Source organism: Amblyomma americanum, chromosome 5, assembly GCF_052857255.1.
Source record: "Amblyomma americanum isolate KBUSLIRL-KWMA chromosome 5, ASM5285725v1, whole genome shotgun sequence".
Taxonomy (NCBI): domain Eukaryota; kingdom Metazoa; phylum Arthropoda; class Arachnida; order Ixodida; family Ixodidae; genus Amblyomma; species Amblyomma americanum.
Window position 1 is genome coordinate 34,456,927 of NC_135501.1, and position 17,456 is coordinate 34,474,382.

Genomic DNA, 17,456 nt, shown 5'->3' on the forward strand with positions numbered 1-17,456 from the left:
TGTGTGTGTGTGTGTGTGTGTGTGTGTGTGTGTGTGTGTGTGTGTGTGTGTGTGTGTGTGTGTGTGTGTGTGTGTGTGTGTGTGTGTGTGTGTGTGTGTGTGTGTGTGTGTGTGTGTGTGTGTGTGTGTGTGTGTGTGTGTGTGTGTGTGTGTGTGTGTGTGTGTGTGTGTGTGTGTGTGTGTGTGTGTGTGTGTGTGTGTGTGTGTGTGTGTGTGTGTGTGTGTGTGTGTGTGTGTGTGTGTGTGTGTGTGTGTGTGTGTGTGTGTGTGTGTGTGTGTGTGTGTGTGTGTGTGTGTGTGTGTGTGTGTGTGTGTGTGTGTGTGTGTGTGTGTGTGTGTGTGTGTGTGTGTGTGTGTGTGTGTGTGTGTGTGTGTGTGTGTGTGTGTGTGTGTGTGTGTGTGTGTGTGTGTGTGTGTGTGTGTGTGTGTGTGTGTGTGTGTGTGTGTGTGTGTGTGTGTGTGTGTGTGTGTGTGTGTGTGTGTGTGTGTGTGTGTGTGTGTGTGTGTGTGTGTGTGTGTGTGTGTGTGTGTGTGTGTGTGTGTGTGTGTGTGTGTGTGTGTGTGTGTGTGTGTGTGTGTGTGTGTGTGTGTGTGTGTGTGTGTCATACATGCATGGCCTGTCCCATCGCCTCAAAAAGGTGGCAGGAAAGTGCGGCGTACGCGTTTTCTCGGCGCCGTTCAAAATGTCCAGGATGTTTCGCATTGTGAACAAAGCCAAGGAAGCCAGAACCTGTGGAACCAAGCGTTCGCACGCGGTTTGTTAACTGTATCATCGGAGGGGTATACCTGATACCACTGTCTTGTGGCAAGTGCTACATAGGCCAGACGGGCCAGTGCCTGAATGAAAGATTGCGGAAGCATAGAACAATCGCAGCGTTGATGAGAGATGGCCATTTGGCACCCCATTGCCGCAAGTGCAAAACGACGAAAGATGGCGAAACAGAGGAGAAAGAGTGCGCCCCTCTTTTTCGTAGCACTCGCGTGCTGAGGCGGTTCGACAAGCAGATTGATAGGGAAATATTTGAGGCTTCCTGTATCGATAAAGCAGGAGAGAAATGCGTGAGCTCCGCTTCAATAGCCCTCACGAGCAAAGAAATTGCGTGGCAAAAAGCACGCGCTTCAATCTATTGTGAATTTACTTTTCTTTTTTCTTTTGTACTCCATATGTCGGCGATAACCAGCGATCGTGTTAATCAAATTTGTCTTGTATATCGAGCATGCGCAGATGCGCATAGTGATTTCTTCTCCTACGTGTGCAATAAACGGCAGTTGAAGTCTAGCGTCTGTCCTATGTGTTTCTGCTCTTTGTCCTTTGTATGTTAACGCTAGTAATATGCCGCAGTCTGTGGGTCCGGTGAACGGCACAGAATCCCGCCACGTCCAAACTGCCTTACCTCAGTGATTGCCTCATAAAGGGAAGTGGCCGCCTCGAGAGCAGCTCGAACAGGCCCTCGATTGTTAATTTTGATAGCGCCACCATACTTTGGCAACAGCGCCACAGGAATGCTGCGGACGTCAGAGCGTTGAAAAGCTTCCAGAGACATCTCATGAGGCGGTAGGGAAGCCGACCAGGGGGAGCTCCCCTGGCAGGGAGACTGCGTAGACATTACCTCAGATTTACAAACTCAATGCGTGCGTTATCCACACAAGCAAAAAGGTGCAAAGGCACAGGAGAAAAAGGAAAACAGGACCAGCCGCCCAATACTTAGCCAATCCCTCGTCTTTGTCTTCTCCTTCTAAATTCAAGAATCCAAGAGATAACTACATAACTGCATACATGATATATGCCATTTATAGATTTATAGATACTGTGCAATTTATATGTACATTAACAATCACGTAGACACCAAGCCTTATATTAGATGTCGACCCCATTACTTCTTAAATTTTTACCACGTATGGTTCTATAGAAATTCGAGACCATAAGAAACGACTATTTAAACTGGTCAGCAAATAGCAATAACTGAGGAATCAAAATACCTGGGAATTATCCGATCCTGGAACTAAGTTAACTACGTGACAGTAAGAGCTGGCCGCGAACTTATTTTTCTGAAAAAAACTTCAGGAAATCATATCATGAAGTCAGAGGTTTCACACTTTTCTAATGTGCGCCCTATCTTAGAATATAAAGCTGCGGTCTGGGACTCCGAGTCTGTAAACCTAGCTAATAAGTTATAAGCCGTCCAAAGTAATGCAGCAATATTTGTAACAAACTAGTATCAGATTAACACTAGCGTCACCACCCTGAAGGAAATGCTCATCTGCCACATGCTTGATATCCGCCGTACCGTAGCTGGGCGTTCACTGATATATAAAATTGATCGCAACCATATAACCGCTAGGGTTTCCTAAAGCCATCTGCCCTCGCGTCACAAAGACGTGACCATAGCAGAAAAATAGGCAAATTTCCTGCCGAACAAAAGTGTTCTAGTGGTTTTTTCTTTCCCCGCACAATTACTGAATGGAACAAACTGCCTCGGGCAGTAGTGTCGACAAGTGACAGGTAATTCGTATGTTTAGATGGTATCAATGTGATAGCGTGCAGCCAAAGACTCTGACCATGTGTTGCATTCTCCAGTGTATTGTTTGTATTGCTTTTTAGTGCGTAGAAAACAATTCATTGAGTACCAACCCTGAGAAATATTCCGCTGTCTGTTCACCTTGCGAGAGCGCTGTGTCTTCTTCTTCACCCCAGGTATATGGCACATACCCACACGGGGGGATTGGCCAAGGTGTAGTTGAATAAACAAAGAGGTTTCCATAGAAGATGACAAAATCTGCCTGCTCATCGTCATCTTCTACGTGGAAAAAATGCGTGCTTTCGCACTGATTCGAATGTAGTAAACATTCTTGGTAGTTTTCACGTCTGCAACAACTTACTGTCGCATCTAGACGCTTCATTCTGCACTGCTTCTTGAAGAAATTTCGGTTATGGCGTGTTTATCTGCTTTTGTTTCTACGATACATTGCTCCCTTAAGCACTGTTCGCATTTTTCCCCGTATAACATTCGCCCTACAACAATATACCTTGGAGCGACTTGCAATAATTAAGTTAATTATTAATAAATATAACAGCTCCTACATGGTTCGGGATTCATGTAGTTACTGTTGGCGCCTTATCTCGAAGGTTCTTTGACAGCTTTACATTGAGCGCAGCCGAGAGCAGCGGGGATTCTCTTCAAGGCCCCCGAGCACGCTTGATGCTGCCGCCACAGAAGAGCTGTTCCGTTCTTTGTGGGCGCAGGTCGAGTTTGAATTCGCCACTCTGCTCGTCCTTTGCCCAAAGCATTTTCACCACCACGTGACAGTATTCACCGTTAAACTTCTAGCCGTAGGTAACTTTGTACGCCGAATTAAATTACCATTCCTCGTTCGTGGTGATGCCGTTACTCATTTGATTAATTTAGCACGATATGCTTCCCCTTCCCGCTTAACCTCAAAACAGGGTTCAATCTTTTGTTTGAACTTGTAACCTTTTCACCACTCATTATTTGCTTTGTCTCCTTGGCACGGCTTGTGGGCCCTTATTGCTTTCGTTCTGTTTCGAAGATCCACTTCCGTCAGCAGACATCAAAATTCGAAGTGATATGACGTTTTAGATCATTATCCGGAAAGAAAAAAAAACTGACGCCAAAAATTGCAGTCTGCGCTGCGCAGTTATTTCACGCATGCAAAGGACTTCTGTCCAAAGATGCTTGTGAGGATCCAGCTGCACAGATCAGTCTCCGAGGACCACATCCTTCAAGTCGCTCCCTCCAAAGTCGCAGTCCTGTAAGTTCAAGAATGCTTGGTTTAGACTTGCTTGGTCGCCTGCTTGCTTTGAATATACAGCAAATATACACAATCTCGGAACCAGTGCTATCTTGGCAATTCCGACGTGCGTAATCAGTAAACAGCGAGTCTCATAAAACGTCTGAATGCAGGAAGTATGTGGAGAAATCAGGACGAAATCATGCTATGCTGGACGGCTTAAAACGCGCTCTTGCTGAAGCGCGTACACGCACAGAGACTGTAAAGGAAGGAACACAACTACAGTTCCGTTACAAGCCGAAGCCTTTTGTGGCCACCGATAGAAAATTGGAGGGGCACTTAAGCATGAGTCGATTCCCTTACATGCAGAATTTGTCATTCTCAATTTCCCCATTCATAGGTCCCCGGAAGTGCTCCCAACACTCCTTCCGCCAAGGCGCAGCGGTTAAGGAATGCGCCGCTGCCCAGCGATGGAAGGCGTTGCCACCAGTGGGGCTTGTGGGACCCAGGTTGCTTTTCTCGGGCAACCTCTCACGATCAATCATTAATAGCCATCTACCACGGTGGCCAGTTCGCTCAGAATCCTGTTGGCAGGTTTAGATGACACCACAAGGCCACGTGACCTTGGTGGCCTACCTGGGTTGCTTCTCCGGCGAGCGGCCGCTAGGGCCACCCTACGCCGCCCTATTTTTCGCTCCCAACGCCGACAACGCCAAACCCGGATTTTCTGAGCAACGGGGCCTTTAACGCATTAAAGCTGAGATAGAGCGCTAACTTTCGTGTATTTTGCTACTCCTAGATGTGCATACGTTGCTTCCAAAACAGTTTCCAACTCGCTATGTAATCGTGTGTCCTATCGGTACTTGCCTTTTTTCCTTCTGTTCCCTTTCTCTCTGTAACCTTTCACTTTCGCCGGCCACCGTTCAGCTGCCAGAAAAACATGCCGTAGTTTCTGTGGCTTGCAGGAGTCGTTTTTTTTTTAATTTATGATACAAATTTTAAAACAAAGCTTAATCGTCATCACCAGCAGTTGAAGAAAAACGAAAAAGTTTCAGAAACCTCTCAAAACCAACGCCTCATATTTCTAAACATAACCTTGACGCTGCCCTCGTCGTGGGCTCTCTGACGACTTTAATGGTGTACGGCATGGTATGTGGGGCTTAACATATAACTTTGCTCACGCACTATAAAAGGCGCTGTAGTGGAGGACTAGGCAGTAACTTGGCGTGCTTCAGCATGCACTAACATCCCATTTGCGCATCTCGCCTCCATAAAAATTCAGCAGGTCTTCAATCTCGCATCCTGCGGCTCAGCAGGCAAATGAATAGAGCCCTCCAAAGGTATTGTTGAATTAATGTCTTCACAGTTGCCAGCAGAACCGGTGCCCGTCACGTCACTAATCTAAATATTCACTGACTAAATATTGTTAAAATGTTGATGATATATACTTTGTTCTGTATAACTTATTACCTCAAATTTATTTGTTCTTGTCTTGATTTAAGTAGACCCATCCTTTTCAATGTACAACTGCTTTATCTGGAAGTTGTGTATTTTTTGACGTGCGTCCACCTCTGCAAAAACCCCCGTTGGGGTTGACAGTATATCGAAATAAAAATAAAAAATATAATCCGGTGTTAGTGACGGTAAGTGAGTAGCTCCAACCAATAAGCCATAGCTCTCAAGATAGGCCGAGAGGTCTGACATGGCATCGTAAAGCTCTTCGCACAGCGTGCACACAAGCCATAAACGTTGGCGGACCTCCAGTGGACGACATACGGCGCTCACCTCGACGTTGGCGTCGGTAAGGTTGACGTTGCGCGCGTCGCAATTGCGCATGCTGGCGTTCTTCAGCATGGCGCCCTTCAGGTTGACGCCGTACATCTTGCTGTCGTCCAGCACAGCACCCAGCAGGTTGGCCTCTGCACATACCGAGGCGCCACACGGCGGTTGGGGCTCACGTGGAAAAAAACTCATAGGACTGTTCCCAAGTGCAAGAAGAGATTCAGCCAAAGCTGTTTGTGGCTTTCAATATGTAATTGCTTATTCGTTATTCCTCGTTATTGTATATTACTCGCTTATTCGTTTTAGAGTAGACCACGCATGTTCTAATTAATGTCACCCGTGGCGTCACTCTTGAGCATTTACCGTTGCGTGTTGCACTGACGTCATGTTTGATGTCAAAGCTGTAAAATAGCCCTGAAGCTTGTTTCGAAACTAACGTCGCGATAAGCGTTTTCCAGCGTCGTTTGCATAGTTCCAGATGAAAGCTGAAATTCTGGCAGCCCTACTGCTGAGGTTCAGTGAGGCCGAGACTGTGGAAGAAGTGCGTATACCTTTGAAGTCGGCGTTGTCTTCCGAGGGGCCAGTGGGGTCCCCCATGGTGCACGACTTTAGTGTAGCGCCCTTCAGGGCGGCACGCGTGAATTTGGCTGCGATCAGGTGCGCCTTCTGGAAGGACGAAAAACAGATGAGAATATAGGCTCGCTTACGTTTCCTGGCAACGCACTCGTGGATGCGAAAGCAGGCTGCACCATCCCTTCTGTTTTTTTATATATATATATACTGGCAGAATTGGCAGCCGTACAGGCTGTCAATTCTGCAAGAAATTAGCTTATATTAGGGTATAACTACCCATTAGCATCCACCTGAGAGCAGCCATACGGCTACAAAGGAAGGCTAAGCAGCTTTCTTGGAAGCTTCCCGGTTGAGCAAAATTCTTCCTTGTCCGAGGATCGAACCCGGGACAACCGTCAGTCCGGAGCACTCGCTCTACCAACTAAACTAACCAGGACGACTACCGGATGGCAAGCGAGAGTGAGTTGACAAACAGCTCGAAGTGGGAATGGTGTTAGTCCGATGTTTTTAAGGGAACCCTGAATGTGTAGTAGATTTCAGTTAGCGAATAAAGAGGGCCACAGGCTACGTCTAAAAGGACACTGAGGATGCGATGAAGACAGCCTGTATTATGGAATACTGCACTCCAGCATCAGACTACACTAATCGAATACAGAGCATTTATAAGCTAGAAAAGGCTACAAAAATTCAATACAGGTGCCGCCACCATCGGCAGCTTTCAAAAACCAGATTGCGGTGGCAAGGCAGTTTTCATTCGCGGAACCACCGAGGTTAGACTACATGGCCTTCCACTTCGTGTACGTCATCACAGTGTCATTTCGGTTGTGACGTAATAAGTTTGAGCGGCTGACGGTAAAACAAATTCTGTTTGCGGGGATTCGCTGATCGGAGCTGGCAAAGGACAGGATTAATTGGAGAGACATGAGAGGCATTTGCCCTGCAGTGGGCTTAGTCAGGACGATGATGATATCTCGACAGCCAAATATTGCGTTCTTGCTGTCCTTCAAGCAACACTGTAGATAGAAAGAGCCAAGAATCGGTTTTTCCCCCGAATAAAATGTTGATGAAATTGTCCTCACTGTCCTTTTTAGGCAGCTCCTTGTCCGCGTACGTCGGCATCGGTGTTGTTCGGCTTAGGGGAGGTCAAGGGAGTTGCACTTGCTTACACTCGGATACAACTCAAGGACAAAGCGGCAAACGCCCCTCAGAGGAGACCCTCCAGCCAACAGCGTCGACCGATTCACATGACGTAGTGGTTAACTCGTGGTTAAGCTCCAGTCACGCACAGGTAATCTCATGTCGCCCTGTAGCCTGACAAGGGCTGAAGCATGAATTAACCGTGACGGCATAAAAATTGGTCAAAGCTATTGGCTGGAGGACATTCTTTGAGCGGCATTTGCCGTTTCCTTCTTGAGTTGTACCCGAGTATAGCAAAACATCATTCTGCCATCTGTACACAACCAGCTTTAAATGCTGGTCGATCATGCAGCATCCGCACCTCGAGGTTTGCCTCGCTGAGATCGGCGCCCTCGAAGCAGCAGTGCGTTAGGATGGCCGACGCCAGGTTACACTGCCGCAGGGTGGCCCACTTGAAGTTCACGTGGTTCAGGTCCAGCCGCGAAAGGTCGGCGCCCGACAGGTCTGTGCCCTGGGCGTGGAAGAAACAGGTGCTGCAACCGACCACGCATCGAGACAGTGTGCGGCGGAAAACAGAGAAAGAAACTTTTCTGGGCCAAGAATCCTCGAAGAGCCGCATTTACGGCATTGTAGGCTTTCAATAAGCGAGCTCCTTTTAAAAACGCTCTATATCGGCTGCCCGAGCTGAAAATAACCGTGATTTGAACATTTGAACATTTATTTATTTATTCCACACAAAAAGTGAAAAGGGAGGGTGGAGAAAAAGCTGTTTTAACACAGCTTGACAGCAAGGCAACAGTAACAGCTTGCATATAACCCGTTACAAGATTACAGAAAAAAAGGGATTAAATACTGCATACAAGACTACAGGTTTCAAAGCCTAGAAGTTTACAAAAGCACCAGGCAAAGGACAATCATTGAAAATAAGACGTATAGTGCATTGGGAAATCGGAACCAACCGAGTTGGCTGCTCATAGTCACATGGCTTACTAAGCAGTATATTTTCGTTCAGGAAATTTTAAATAGTCACGCCCGCTTATAACGAACATGACAGTTACGCGCTGCCTGTTTGTTATGTACGGATGTTCGCAGAAAGTGGACTATTCATAATATAGGTGGTACCTTACAGGCGGACTTTTATGATGCCCTGTCTACGTGCAATCCGCGAGTCGCCAAGAGCGTGGCCATGCTCTGACCTTGCTTGGCCCGTTTTTGTGCATCGCGATCAACGGGGCGATCGCCACCGTGCTCTTGGGCCTAGCTTGTCACGCGATGAAAGGCCGCATTTTATTGTCAGGCATATATTTATGGTTTATGGGGGTTTAACATCCCAAAGCAACTCAGGCTATGAGAGACGCCGTAGTGAAGGGCTCCAGAAATTTCGGCCACCTGGAGTTCTTTAACGTGCACTGATATCGCGCAGTACACGGGCCTCTGGAATTTCGCCTCCATCGTAATTCAACCGCCGCGGCCGGGATCGAACCCGCGTCTTTTGGGCCAGCAGCCGAGCGCCGTAACCACTCCGCCACCGCGGCGCCTTGTGGGGCATATGTCAGCCGCTATCTAAATCTGTACCCGCCAATATGGTCATTCCTTCATCTACGGCGCTTAGTTTTTTTGTTTTTTTTTAAAGGGCGGCGCGCTTCCTGGGCGCTAATCGATGACAGCCTTTCGTTGAAGATAACTGAGACGCTGCAAATAGCTACAGTGGCGGTGGCCAGTTTTCGAGTACAAGAAACTTTCCAACTGACCAAGCTTCAAAATAACTAGTGCAAATTTTTGTGACAAATAAAGCCCAGAGGCACTTGGCGAGTTTAAAACGGACGCAGTGCTTGAAAAAGAGCCTTTTGCTGAAGCTCGCATTCATTTCCGATGTCCGCCAAGCACAACCGCTTATCTGCCCTAGGCCAAAGGTATGCAAGCACGAGATTTGACGAAGTAGGCGCTCCATCTTTTTCAGCTTGTGATGTTTTGTCTGGCTTGCATAGGAATCGGTGATAATCGCATGCAGCGCATGCGACAACTGACCCAACTCACGAACGCGCTCCAGCACAGAATCAGATTGCATCATCCCTTGCCGTATTTGTGTTTCTAGGCGCGACAAGATTTCTCTTTTTATGAGTCGCCATATAAAGATTCGCGGTGCCCCCCGTTTGAAGAAGGAAAATAAGCACACCCTCCCAATTTTTAATATCGACACGTGTTGCATGGCTAATGCAACGTGTAAAATGCTTCACTCGTCTAAGCAGCTTGCTTGTTTGTGCAGACATTCAACGCATGACGTGGCAGTAAATCGTCCCTTTTCTTTATTAACATGTTAGACTGAAGTACTTGCTTCATTCAGGCAGAATTAAAAATCAGTGTCCTCCGCAGCGAAAAAGAGCCCAACCAAGTAGCATGCCCGGTAATGGGTTTGGTCGATCTTGCATTCCCTGGGTAAACGACCACTATAAAGTGGAAGCTATGGTGAATTTCTTTAAGGATAACTTATTTAAAGGCGGGCCGCCGCGGTGGCTGAGTAGTTATGGCCCTCGGCTGCTGGCCCGAAAGACTCTGGTTCGATCCCGGCCGCGGCGGTCGAATTTCGATAGAGGCGAAATTCTAGAGGCCCGTGTAGTGTGCGATGTCAGTGCGTCCCTACGGCGTCCCTCATAGCCTGTGTGTGTGTGTGTGTGTGTGTGTGTGTGTGTGTGTGTGTGTGTGTGTGTGTGTGTGTGTGTGTGTGTGTGTGTGTGTGTGTGTGTGTGTGTGTGTGTGTGTGTGTGTGTGTGTGTGTGTGTGTGTGTGTGTGTGTGTGTGTGTGTGTGTGTGTGTGTGTGTGTGTGTGTGTGTGTGTGTGTGTGTGTGTGTGTGTGTGTGTGTGTGTGTGTGTGTGTGTGTGTGTGTGTGTGTGTGTGTGTGTGTGTGTGTGTGTGTGTGTGTGTGTGTGTGTGTGTGTGTGTGTGTGTGTGTGTGTGTGTGTGTGTGTGTGTGTGTGTGTGTGTGTGTGTGTGTGTGTGTGTGTGTGTGTGTGTGTGTGTGTGTGTGTGTGTGTGTGTGTGTGTGTGTGTGTGTGTGTGTGTGTGTGTGTGTGTGTGTGTGTGTGTGTGTGTGTGTGTGTGTGTGTGTGTGTGTGTGTGTGTGTGTGTGTGTGTGTGTGTGTGTGTGTGTGTGTGTGTGTGTGTGTGTGTGTGTGTGTGTGTGTGTGTGTGTGTGTGTGTGTGTGTGTGTGTGTGTGTGTGTGTGTGTGTGTGTGTGTGTGTGTGTGTGTGTGTGTGTGTGTGTGTGTGTGTGTGTGTGTGTGTGTGTGTGTGTGTGTGTGTGTGTGTGTGTGTGTGTGTGTGTGTGTGTGTGTGTGTGTGTGTGTGTGTGTGTGTGTGTGTGTGTGTGTGTGTGTGTGTGTGTGTGTGTGTGTGTGTGTGTGTGTGTGTGTGTGTGTGTGTGTGTGTGTGTGTGTGTGTGTGTGTGTGTGTGTGTGTGTGTGTGTGTGTGTGTGTGTGTGTGTGTGTGTGTGTGTGTGTGTGTGTGTGTGTGTGTGTGTGTGTGTGTGTGTGTGTGTGTGTGTGTGTGTGTGTGTGTGTGTGTGTGTGTGTGTGTGTGTGTGTGTGTGTGTGTGTGTGTGTGTGTGTGTGTGTGTGTGTGTGTGTGTGTGTGTGTGTGTGTGTGTGTGTGTGTGTGTGTGTGTGTGTGTGTGTGTGTGTGTGTGTGTGTGTGTGTGTGTGTGTGTGTGTGTGTGTGTGTGTGTGTGTGTGTGTGTGTGTGTGTGTGTGTGTGTGTGTGTGTGTGTGTGTGTGTGTGTGTGTGTGTGTGTGTGTGTGTGTGTGTGTGTGTGTGTGTGTGTGTGTGTGTGTGTGTGTGTGAGAGAGAGAGAGAGAGAGCAGTAGTTAGTGTGAGTGGACATGAGTGTGAGTGCGAATGGACATGAGTATGAGAAAGCGGCGCTGAGTGAACGTGAGTTGTCCTGTGTGGATGCGAATGTGAAAGGAAGTGAGTGATCGTGAGTGGATATGAGTGTTTTGAGGGATGTGAGTGGTCATATAGTGGACGTGAATGTGAAAGGAAGTGAGTGATCGTGAGTGGATATGAGTGTTTGGGAGGGATGTGAGTGGTCATATGGTGGACGTGAGCGGTCGTGAGTGGATGTGACTGAGTGGTGTGAGCGGTGCGTGGACGTGACATACAAGTCTTCCCCATTTGTTTCTACATGACGGTGCCCGCTTAGCTTTTTCAATGTGGTTGACTGCTGAGGGGAGAAAATATCCACTGCCGAGGGCACAGGAGGGTGAGGTAGCATGTCGGTGTCTTTGGACGACCGAGGCAGAGGATTCCGCTGGCCCGGGAATGCAACACTTTCCTTCCTGCTCGCCTTGCTAGTTCTTCAGCGTGCCGTTCGCGAGCACAATGAGTCGCTAGGGATTCTTAATAAGGTAGAACTTTGGGCTTGCTGATACATCACTTTTTAAAAAGACATAGCGCATGAAGACAGGCAAGTGCAGAGACAACACAGGACGAGCGCTATTGTGGCCGGCCCTTTGATCGCATTTCTCATTGCCACGGCTAGAAAGGTATACCTACACAGGTGTCTTGTCGCGCCTTCTACACAGCTCGAGCTCATATACGTAGAGTTCTAATGCTTGCTGCTGAAACAAACGTCAGCTTATCGGCAATAATTAGCGTAAGGTGGGATCTCGAGTACAGCAGTGGGCACTTAAGTTTTTTCATGCCCGGGTGTGAATATAGTAGAGCTCTGCACTGGCCGTAATTATTTGATTGAACGATCCTTTGTCCCACCGAGGAAACCGAACAACTTGGCCCGGACCCCGAACTGCACAGGCTCGGTTCAACACAAGAAACTACGCAAATACCAAGCGCGCTATTCGGTAATACGAGACATTCTTGTTTCTATAATGTAATTGAAGGTGCCCTACGACGCAAATCAAACAGGTTTTTTTTTTGTAAGCCTATAGCATGGGACATAATGTCTTCAAGCTGAAGGAGACAGCCAAAAATGGTAAAATTTAATGTTTTAATCTGCTCCAGGAATGCTCGTTTCGTGCCGATGTTGACGAAATGTAGCGGGAATATTCGGCGCCGTGGATAAAAAAAACGTGGCAGCCAAATTGTCCGATCCTTTTATATTGGCAGGGACTACAGTTTGAACTCTGTTATAAACTGGGGAAATGAATCCAATATACAATGCCTCTGAATATTGTAAGCTTTTCGGTATGAAAAAACTACAAAAGAAAATCCCTAAGCGAATGAAAGCTAATAAGAATGAGCCTATGGACGAAAGTTTTCGTTTCGCCTAAAAGTTTCGTGAAAGCGACCGCTGATGTTCAAACTGCTGACACCGAGACTACAGCGAAGATAAAATCATTCGACGGACACCATGGCCAAAAATGTGACGAGAAAGAAGGGAGCTCTCTTTTATTGTGGTCCCAAATTTCCTCCCCTGTCTGCAACGAGTAAGCGGACGACAAAGCCGGCAATTCACGCTGCTTCGGGCTACGCTGGCAACTCAACAACTGCATGCAAGTTTCCGCAGCGTGTGTGCAAAGCGCGGTTTAGATTTGCCCGACCTTCGACACTGCACGGGTGAAATGGCGCATTAAGTGCGATTTCGTCTTGTCTTTGTGCTATGAGTATTGTCACTGCAATAAATTCTAGTTGCACGTTGAAATTTGAGCAATTCTTTCTGCACTGATATCAGGACATAATGAACTCTTTGTAAAGGATGCTGTGGTTTTCTCTAAGAACTAAATGGGTCTTTCTTTAGTAATGTCCTGCGCAAGCACGTAGACTCATCGCCATTGTTTCCAAGGGCATGCACTGCGAAATGAACGATAAGTTAGCTGCATATGCGTTGTTTCACGAAAGAAGTTTCTTCAGCCAACGGCTCAGCGAACTACGGGACAATTATCAAGTGCAGTGGTAGCACCGTCTATGCCCACGCAGCTGCAGACGTGGTCACCGCACACACCGGCTTCAAGCGAGAACACCACTCCGGTTCCTCAAGCCTCCTTTATACAAGGATTATGTGCAGCGCAGACAACGTACACTTGAGGCGTGTCCACAAATCAGCATGCCTGCTCTGGTTAGATGAAGACAGCCCAGCTCTCAATCACGCCCTAAAGTAAGCTCAAGAGGCTGCTGTAAAGAGATTGATAATGGCCCCTCTCCCTGGTATCCTATTCCGCGGGGCATATCTGTACCTTCAGCCCATTCCGGCAGTTCAAGAACGCACTCGACCCATGCAAAAGCGCTGAACTTCTCACGCCGCAAAACGTATTCATCACAACGCACGTTCAGTGTGTTCATGCCGATTTGCGGACACATCATTGTCAAGGCAAACTGGTTATTAGGACTTAGACACCGTCCAAAGCCAATGTACAGGCAAGTTCGTTATTAAGTTAGACTCCATTCAAAAGCGTGTCGAAGCATCTTAGCTGACGTTAAACAGCAACTCATCGTCTCAGCAGTACGCGCTAGAGGACACGTGCTCAACAATGCTTCGGGCTGTGGAGGACGCGCGATAAGCAACCACTTCCTTCCTGCAATGAAACTGTGAAAATTGACTAAGGAGCGAGACAAAGCCCCGGGAGGACCATCACCACACTTGTGCGGGCCAGGCTACGATGGGGAGTCACCGCATGCCTGGAGACGGCAGTAAATCTCCCATCTGCTCCGTCCTCAGCAAACAAGGAAAAAGAAAACTCTCGGGTGCCGTCCACACAAAAGCATGCACTGTCAACTTCCCAGTCAGTGAACACAAACGTGAGTGAGTGGATGTGAGTGCGAATGAGTGAGATATGAGCGTGAGTGAGTGGATATGAGTGCAAGTGGAAATGAGTGAATGGTTGAAAGTGCGAGTGCACATGAGTGTGAGTGAGTGGTTGACAGTGGGAGTGCACATAAGTTTGTTTGGGTGATTGTGAGTGCGAGTGGGTGAATGAGTGTGAGTGGCTCTGAGTATCAGTGAACTTGAGTGCAAGTGTGAGTGAGTGTCAGTGAGTGGTGTGTGCGCGAGTGAACGTGTGTGCGAACGTGAGTGAGCCACCTCTTATGATGCCGAGGTATGCCTTGGTGAGGTGTAGGCCTACACCTGGGTTGAAAATGCCTTTTAGTATAAATGCCTTCAAGATAAAGGCCTGTAGGTCAAATTCCTTTGTGGTAAAGGCTTTAATGTCAAATGCTTTTGGTCAAAACAATTTAAGTTAAAGACATTTAGAGTGAAGGCCTTCATGGTAAATTCCTTCCGTGTAAATGCCTTTACGTAAAAGACCTTTAGGCCAAAGACTCTTATAGTAAAGGCCTTTAAGTCAAATACCTTTAGCACGTAAGGACCTTAAGTGCCCACCGTAACTAGTGATAGTTTTCTTCCTGTCCCCTAGCGTCTTTCATTCGCTTTTCTTGCAATCCTTCATTTCCGCTCCCAAGCGCAGGTTCTTCAACATCGATGACAGATTCCCGGGCTAGAGAAAGCCTTTTCCTTCCTTTAATAAAACCACTTCGTCATTATCATCATATTCCGCGCTTAGCCATGCATAACCATCTGCAATTTTTTTTTCGTTTCTTCGTGCATCCCAAGCCCTTTTCACCCGATACCTGACAGCAGTGATGGTGTCCATGTAAGAGTCCCCAAAAAAGACAGCGCAGTGTGCCCTGGCGCCTGCATGTTCACTGTAACCGAGTTTTGTGGCCGCGAACGTTCGTTCTATAGCTGGAATTCCGCGTCATAACCCATTGTAAATTGTGACGGCCACGTCGTGTTTTTTACTGGATTAAGCGAGTATTGGTTACAAGTGCAGCCGTATAACTGAGCTTGATTGTGTCAGTAAAGACGAATTAGTTAACACTTAAATATGGGCATCAGGAACAGTGTCAGTGCCGAATTAGTAGATTGCCTTGAAAAACAGCCGACTGATTTGTTGCAAGAAACTTCTGACAACAATCGCGTAGTCCCAGGTTTAGCATAAGCTGCGGAGACCTCTAATCGAAGCTGCTGTTGCCGGCTGCCACAGTGCATGCAGATCATTCTGTAGACAACTGAGCTTATTGTTTCATCCAGAGACTGCAGCGCAGAAAGGCAGTCAAGGGAGACGACACACGCAGCATTGCACTTACAACGCCTTCATCTGTAAACATGCGCGTTCATACCGAGGCACTGGTCGAATGGACCCCTGCACGGCAGGGCCAAGACAAAGGTACGAGGAAAATACAAGCTGCTGTCAACGAGCGTACTGAAGATACTTTAGCTCTTTTGCCCTCTGCAGACACGCAGGGTGCGACGTGCCGCTTTTGCGCTGGCTGTTTTGTAGGTCTCGATAATCTCGCGCGTGAGAACATCCTTATGCTTGCTGGTGAAAGGACATTCGCTGAATGAAGGCGACCAGCCACAAGTGTTTCAATCGCGCAGTGTACAAGCCTAAGCATCGGCTAACGGCACAGATCATCTTTTCATTTTCTTCTGTTGCTTTTTAAATTTTACTTTGTCTATTGCGGATGTCAGATGGACGATTGCCACGGTGTATATAAAGCAAACAAGCCTTTGTGAATAAGCGTGCGGATTTTGTGCAGCAGTGCACTGTGTGTGTGTGTGTGTGTGTGTGTGTGTGTGTGTGTGTGGGGGGGGGGGGGGGGGGGGGGTTGAGTGCGTGGTTGTGTGCTTGAGTGCCACCGCCCACGACACCGCCTTTTTGCGCTACGATGGAAAGCGAATGGTGGCCTCACGTCTTCCAAACTTTCCACGATGGCTCTAGTGTGCTGCTGCCCGTACGGCGTTCTTGGCTTCCATCCCACAGGGACGCCGGAATTTTGATGGAGGAAAATGAATAACACTCACAGGATGGTTGCCCTTGAGCAAGGCGAGATACAGCGACAGCCATTTGGGGCGTTAACGTCATGCTCCATCTGGCAGATTGCGAGTGACGTCACGGCAGCGTCCCTCGTGACGTCACTGATTCTTAACAACTTAGTATACCACCTACAAATGGCGCGATGTGTGACGTCGATGTATTGACCAATCATCCTGGTGGGGTTTTACGCCGACACTGCAGAACCGGAATGATGTGCCCTTAACAGTTATCGCTGTAAAGCGCCCCTGCTGCGATGAGAATTGTGGGCGTCGTTTCCAGCAGGCCAACAACCGAGTCGTATTTCTCCCCCTCATTTTAGATACATGATTGTATTCCGCATCAGCGTGTATACGGTCGCAAAGGTTAGTCGATTTTCCCCTAAACTCCGAAAATACCCGCATCCTTTTTTTAGTGCCAGCTATAACAATAGGACCAAACTCGGATGCAATTGGCCGTTTTCTGAACTCCTGAGTATCGCGCGGCAATGCTGGGGAGGACACGCACCTGGAAGCGAACCTGGGCAGAGGGCATTTTGCCGAGGGCTTCGATGACATCCTCCCTAGTCAGTGAACGCGTGTTTCCGGTCGAAGACAGAACTACTCTAGTGGGGCGCGATGCGATTGGCTCCTGAAAAACACGTGAGTCAGCAGTAAGCACAGTGCACCAGCCCCCGCCAGCAAGCAGCGAGACTTTGAAAGTCATCATTCACGACAGAAAACTGCGTGGTGGACGAACACGGAGGGAGCATACGGGACAAGCGCTGTCTATCACGGAACTTCATTAAGAAAAAAACTGAATATCCATGCATGAATATGGCACGCTATAAACAAAAACAGAGAGGAAAAATTATGGTCTATGGTTTATGGTTTATGGGGGTTTAACGTCCCAAAAAAACGACTCAGGTTATGAGAGACGCCGTAGTGAAGGGCTCCAGAAATTTCGACCACCTGGGGTTATTTAGCCTGCAGCACACGGGCCTCTAGAATTTTTCCTCCATCGTAATTCGACCGCCGCGGCCGGGATCGAGCCCGCCTGTTTTGGGCCAGCAGCCGAGCGCCGTAACCACTCTGCCACCGCGGCGGCTTAAAAAAATTATGATCTATTTGCGTAGTTAGGCCAAATGCGAATTAGGCCCGCTAGAAGATCGGTTTTCCCTTTGGTTCCGGGGTTCAGATCCAGTGCTCACGGATGGTGGTTGTTCAGATAGCGATATTCAGTCAGTGCCGATATATACGGAATCGGTCGTTCTCTCCATTCATAGATCCCTAGGAGTCTTCCTACTACTCCTGGAGCAGTGATGCAGCGCTCAAGCGATGCGCCACTGCCCGTCTATTGCAGGTGCTGTAATCGATGGGCCTTGGGTTGCTTGGATTTGGTTGC

General features: G+C 48.0%; 1 protein-coding gene across 1 annotated transcript in view; it reads right to left on the minus strand.

Annotated features, from left to right (window-relative positions):
• Positions 1-338: 338 nt before the first annotated feature.
• LOC144132373 (BTB/POZ domain-containing protein KCTD9-like) overlaps positions 339-17,456 on the minus strand; it is an 82,806-nt gene continuing 65,688 nt past the window's right edge. Inside the window, exons 8-12 of the mRNA XM_077664728.1 lie at positions 16,581-16,703; positions 7,604-7,753; positions 6,084-6,198; positions 5,536-5,669; positions 339-3,769 (exon numbers count right to left, since the gene is read on the minus strand). Coding sequence (XP_077520854.1) covers positions 3,719-3,769; positions 5,536-5,669; positions 6,084-6,198; positions 7,604-7,753; positions 16,581-16,703 — 573 coding nt within the window. The 3' untranslated portion in view covers positions 339-3,718. The remainder of the gene's footprint in view (positions 3,770-5,535; positions 5,670-6,083; positions 6,199-7,603; positions 7,754-16,580; positions 16,704-17,456) is intronic.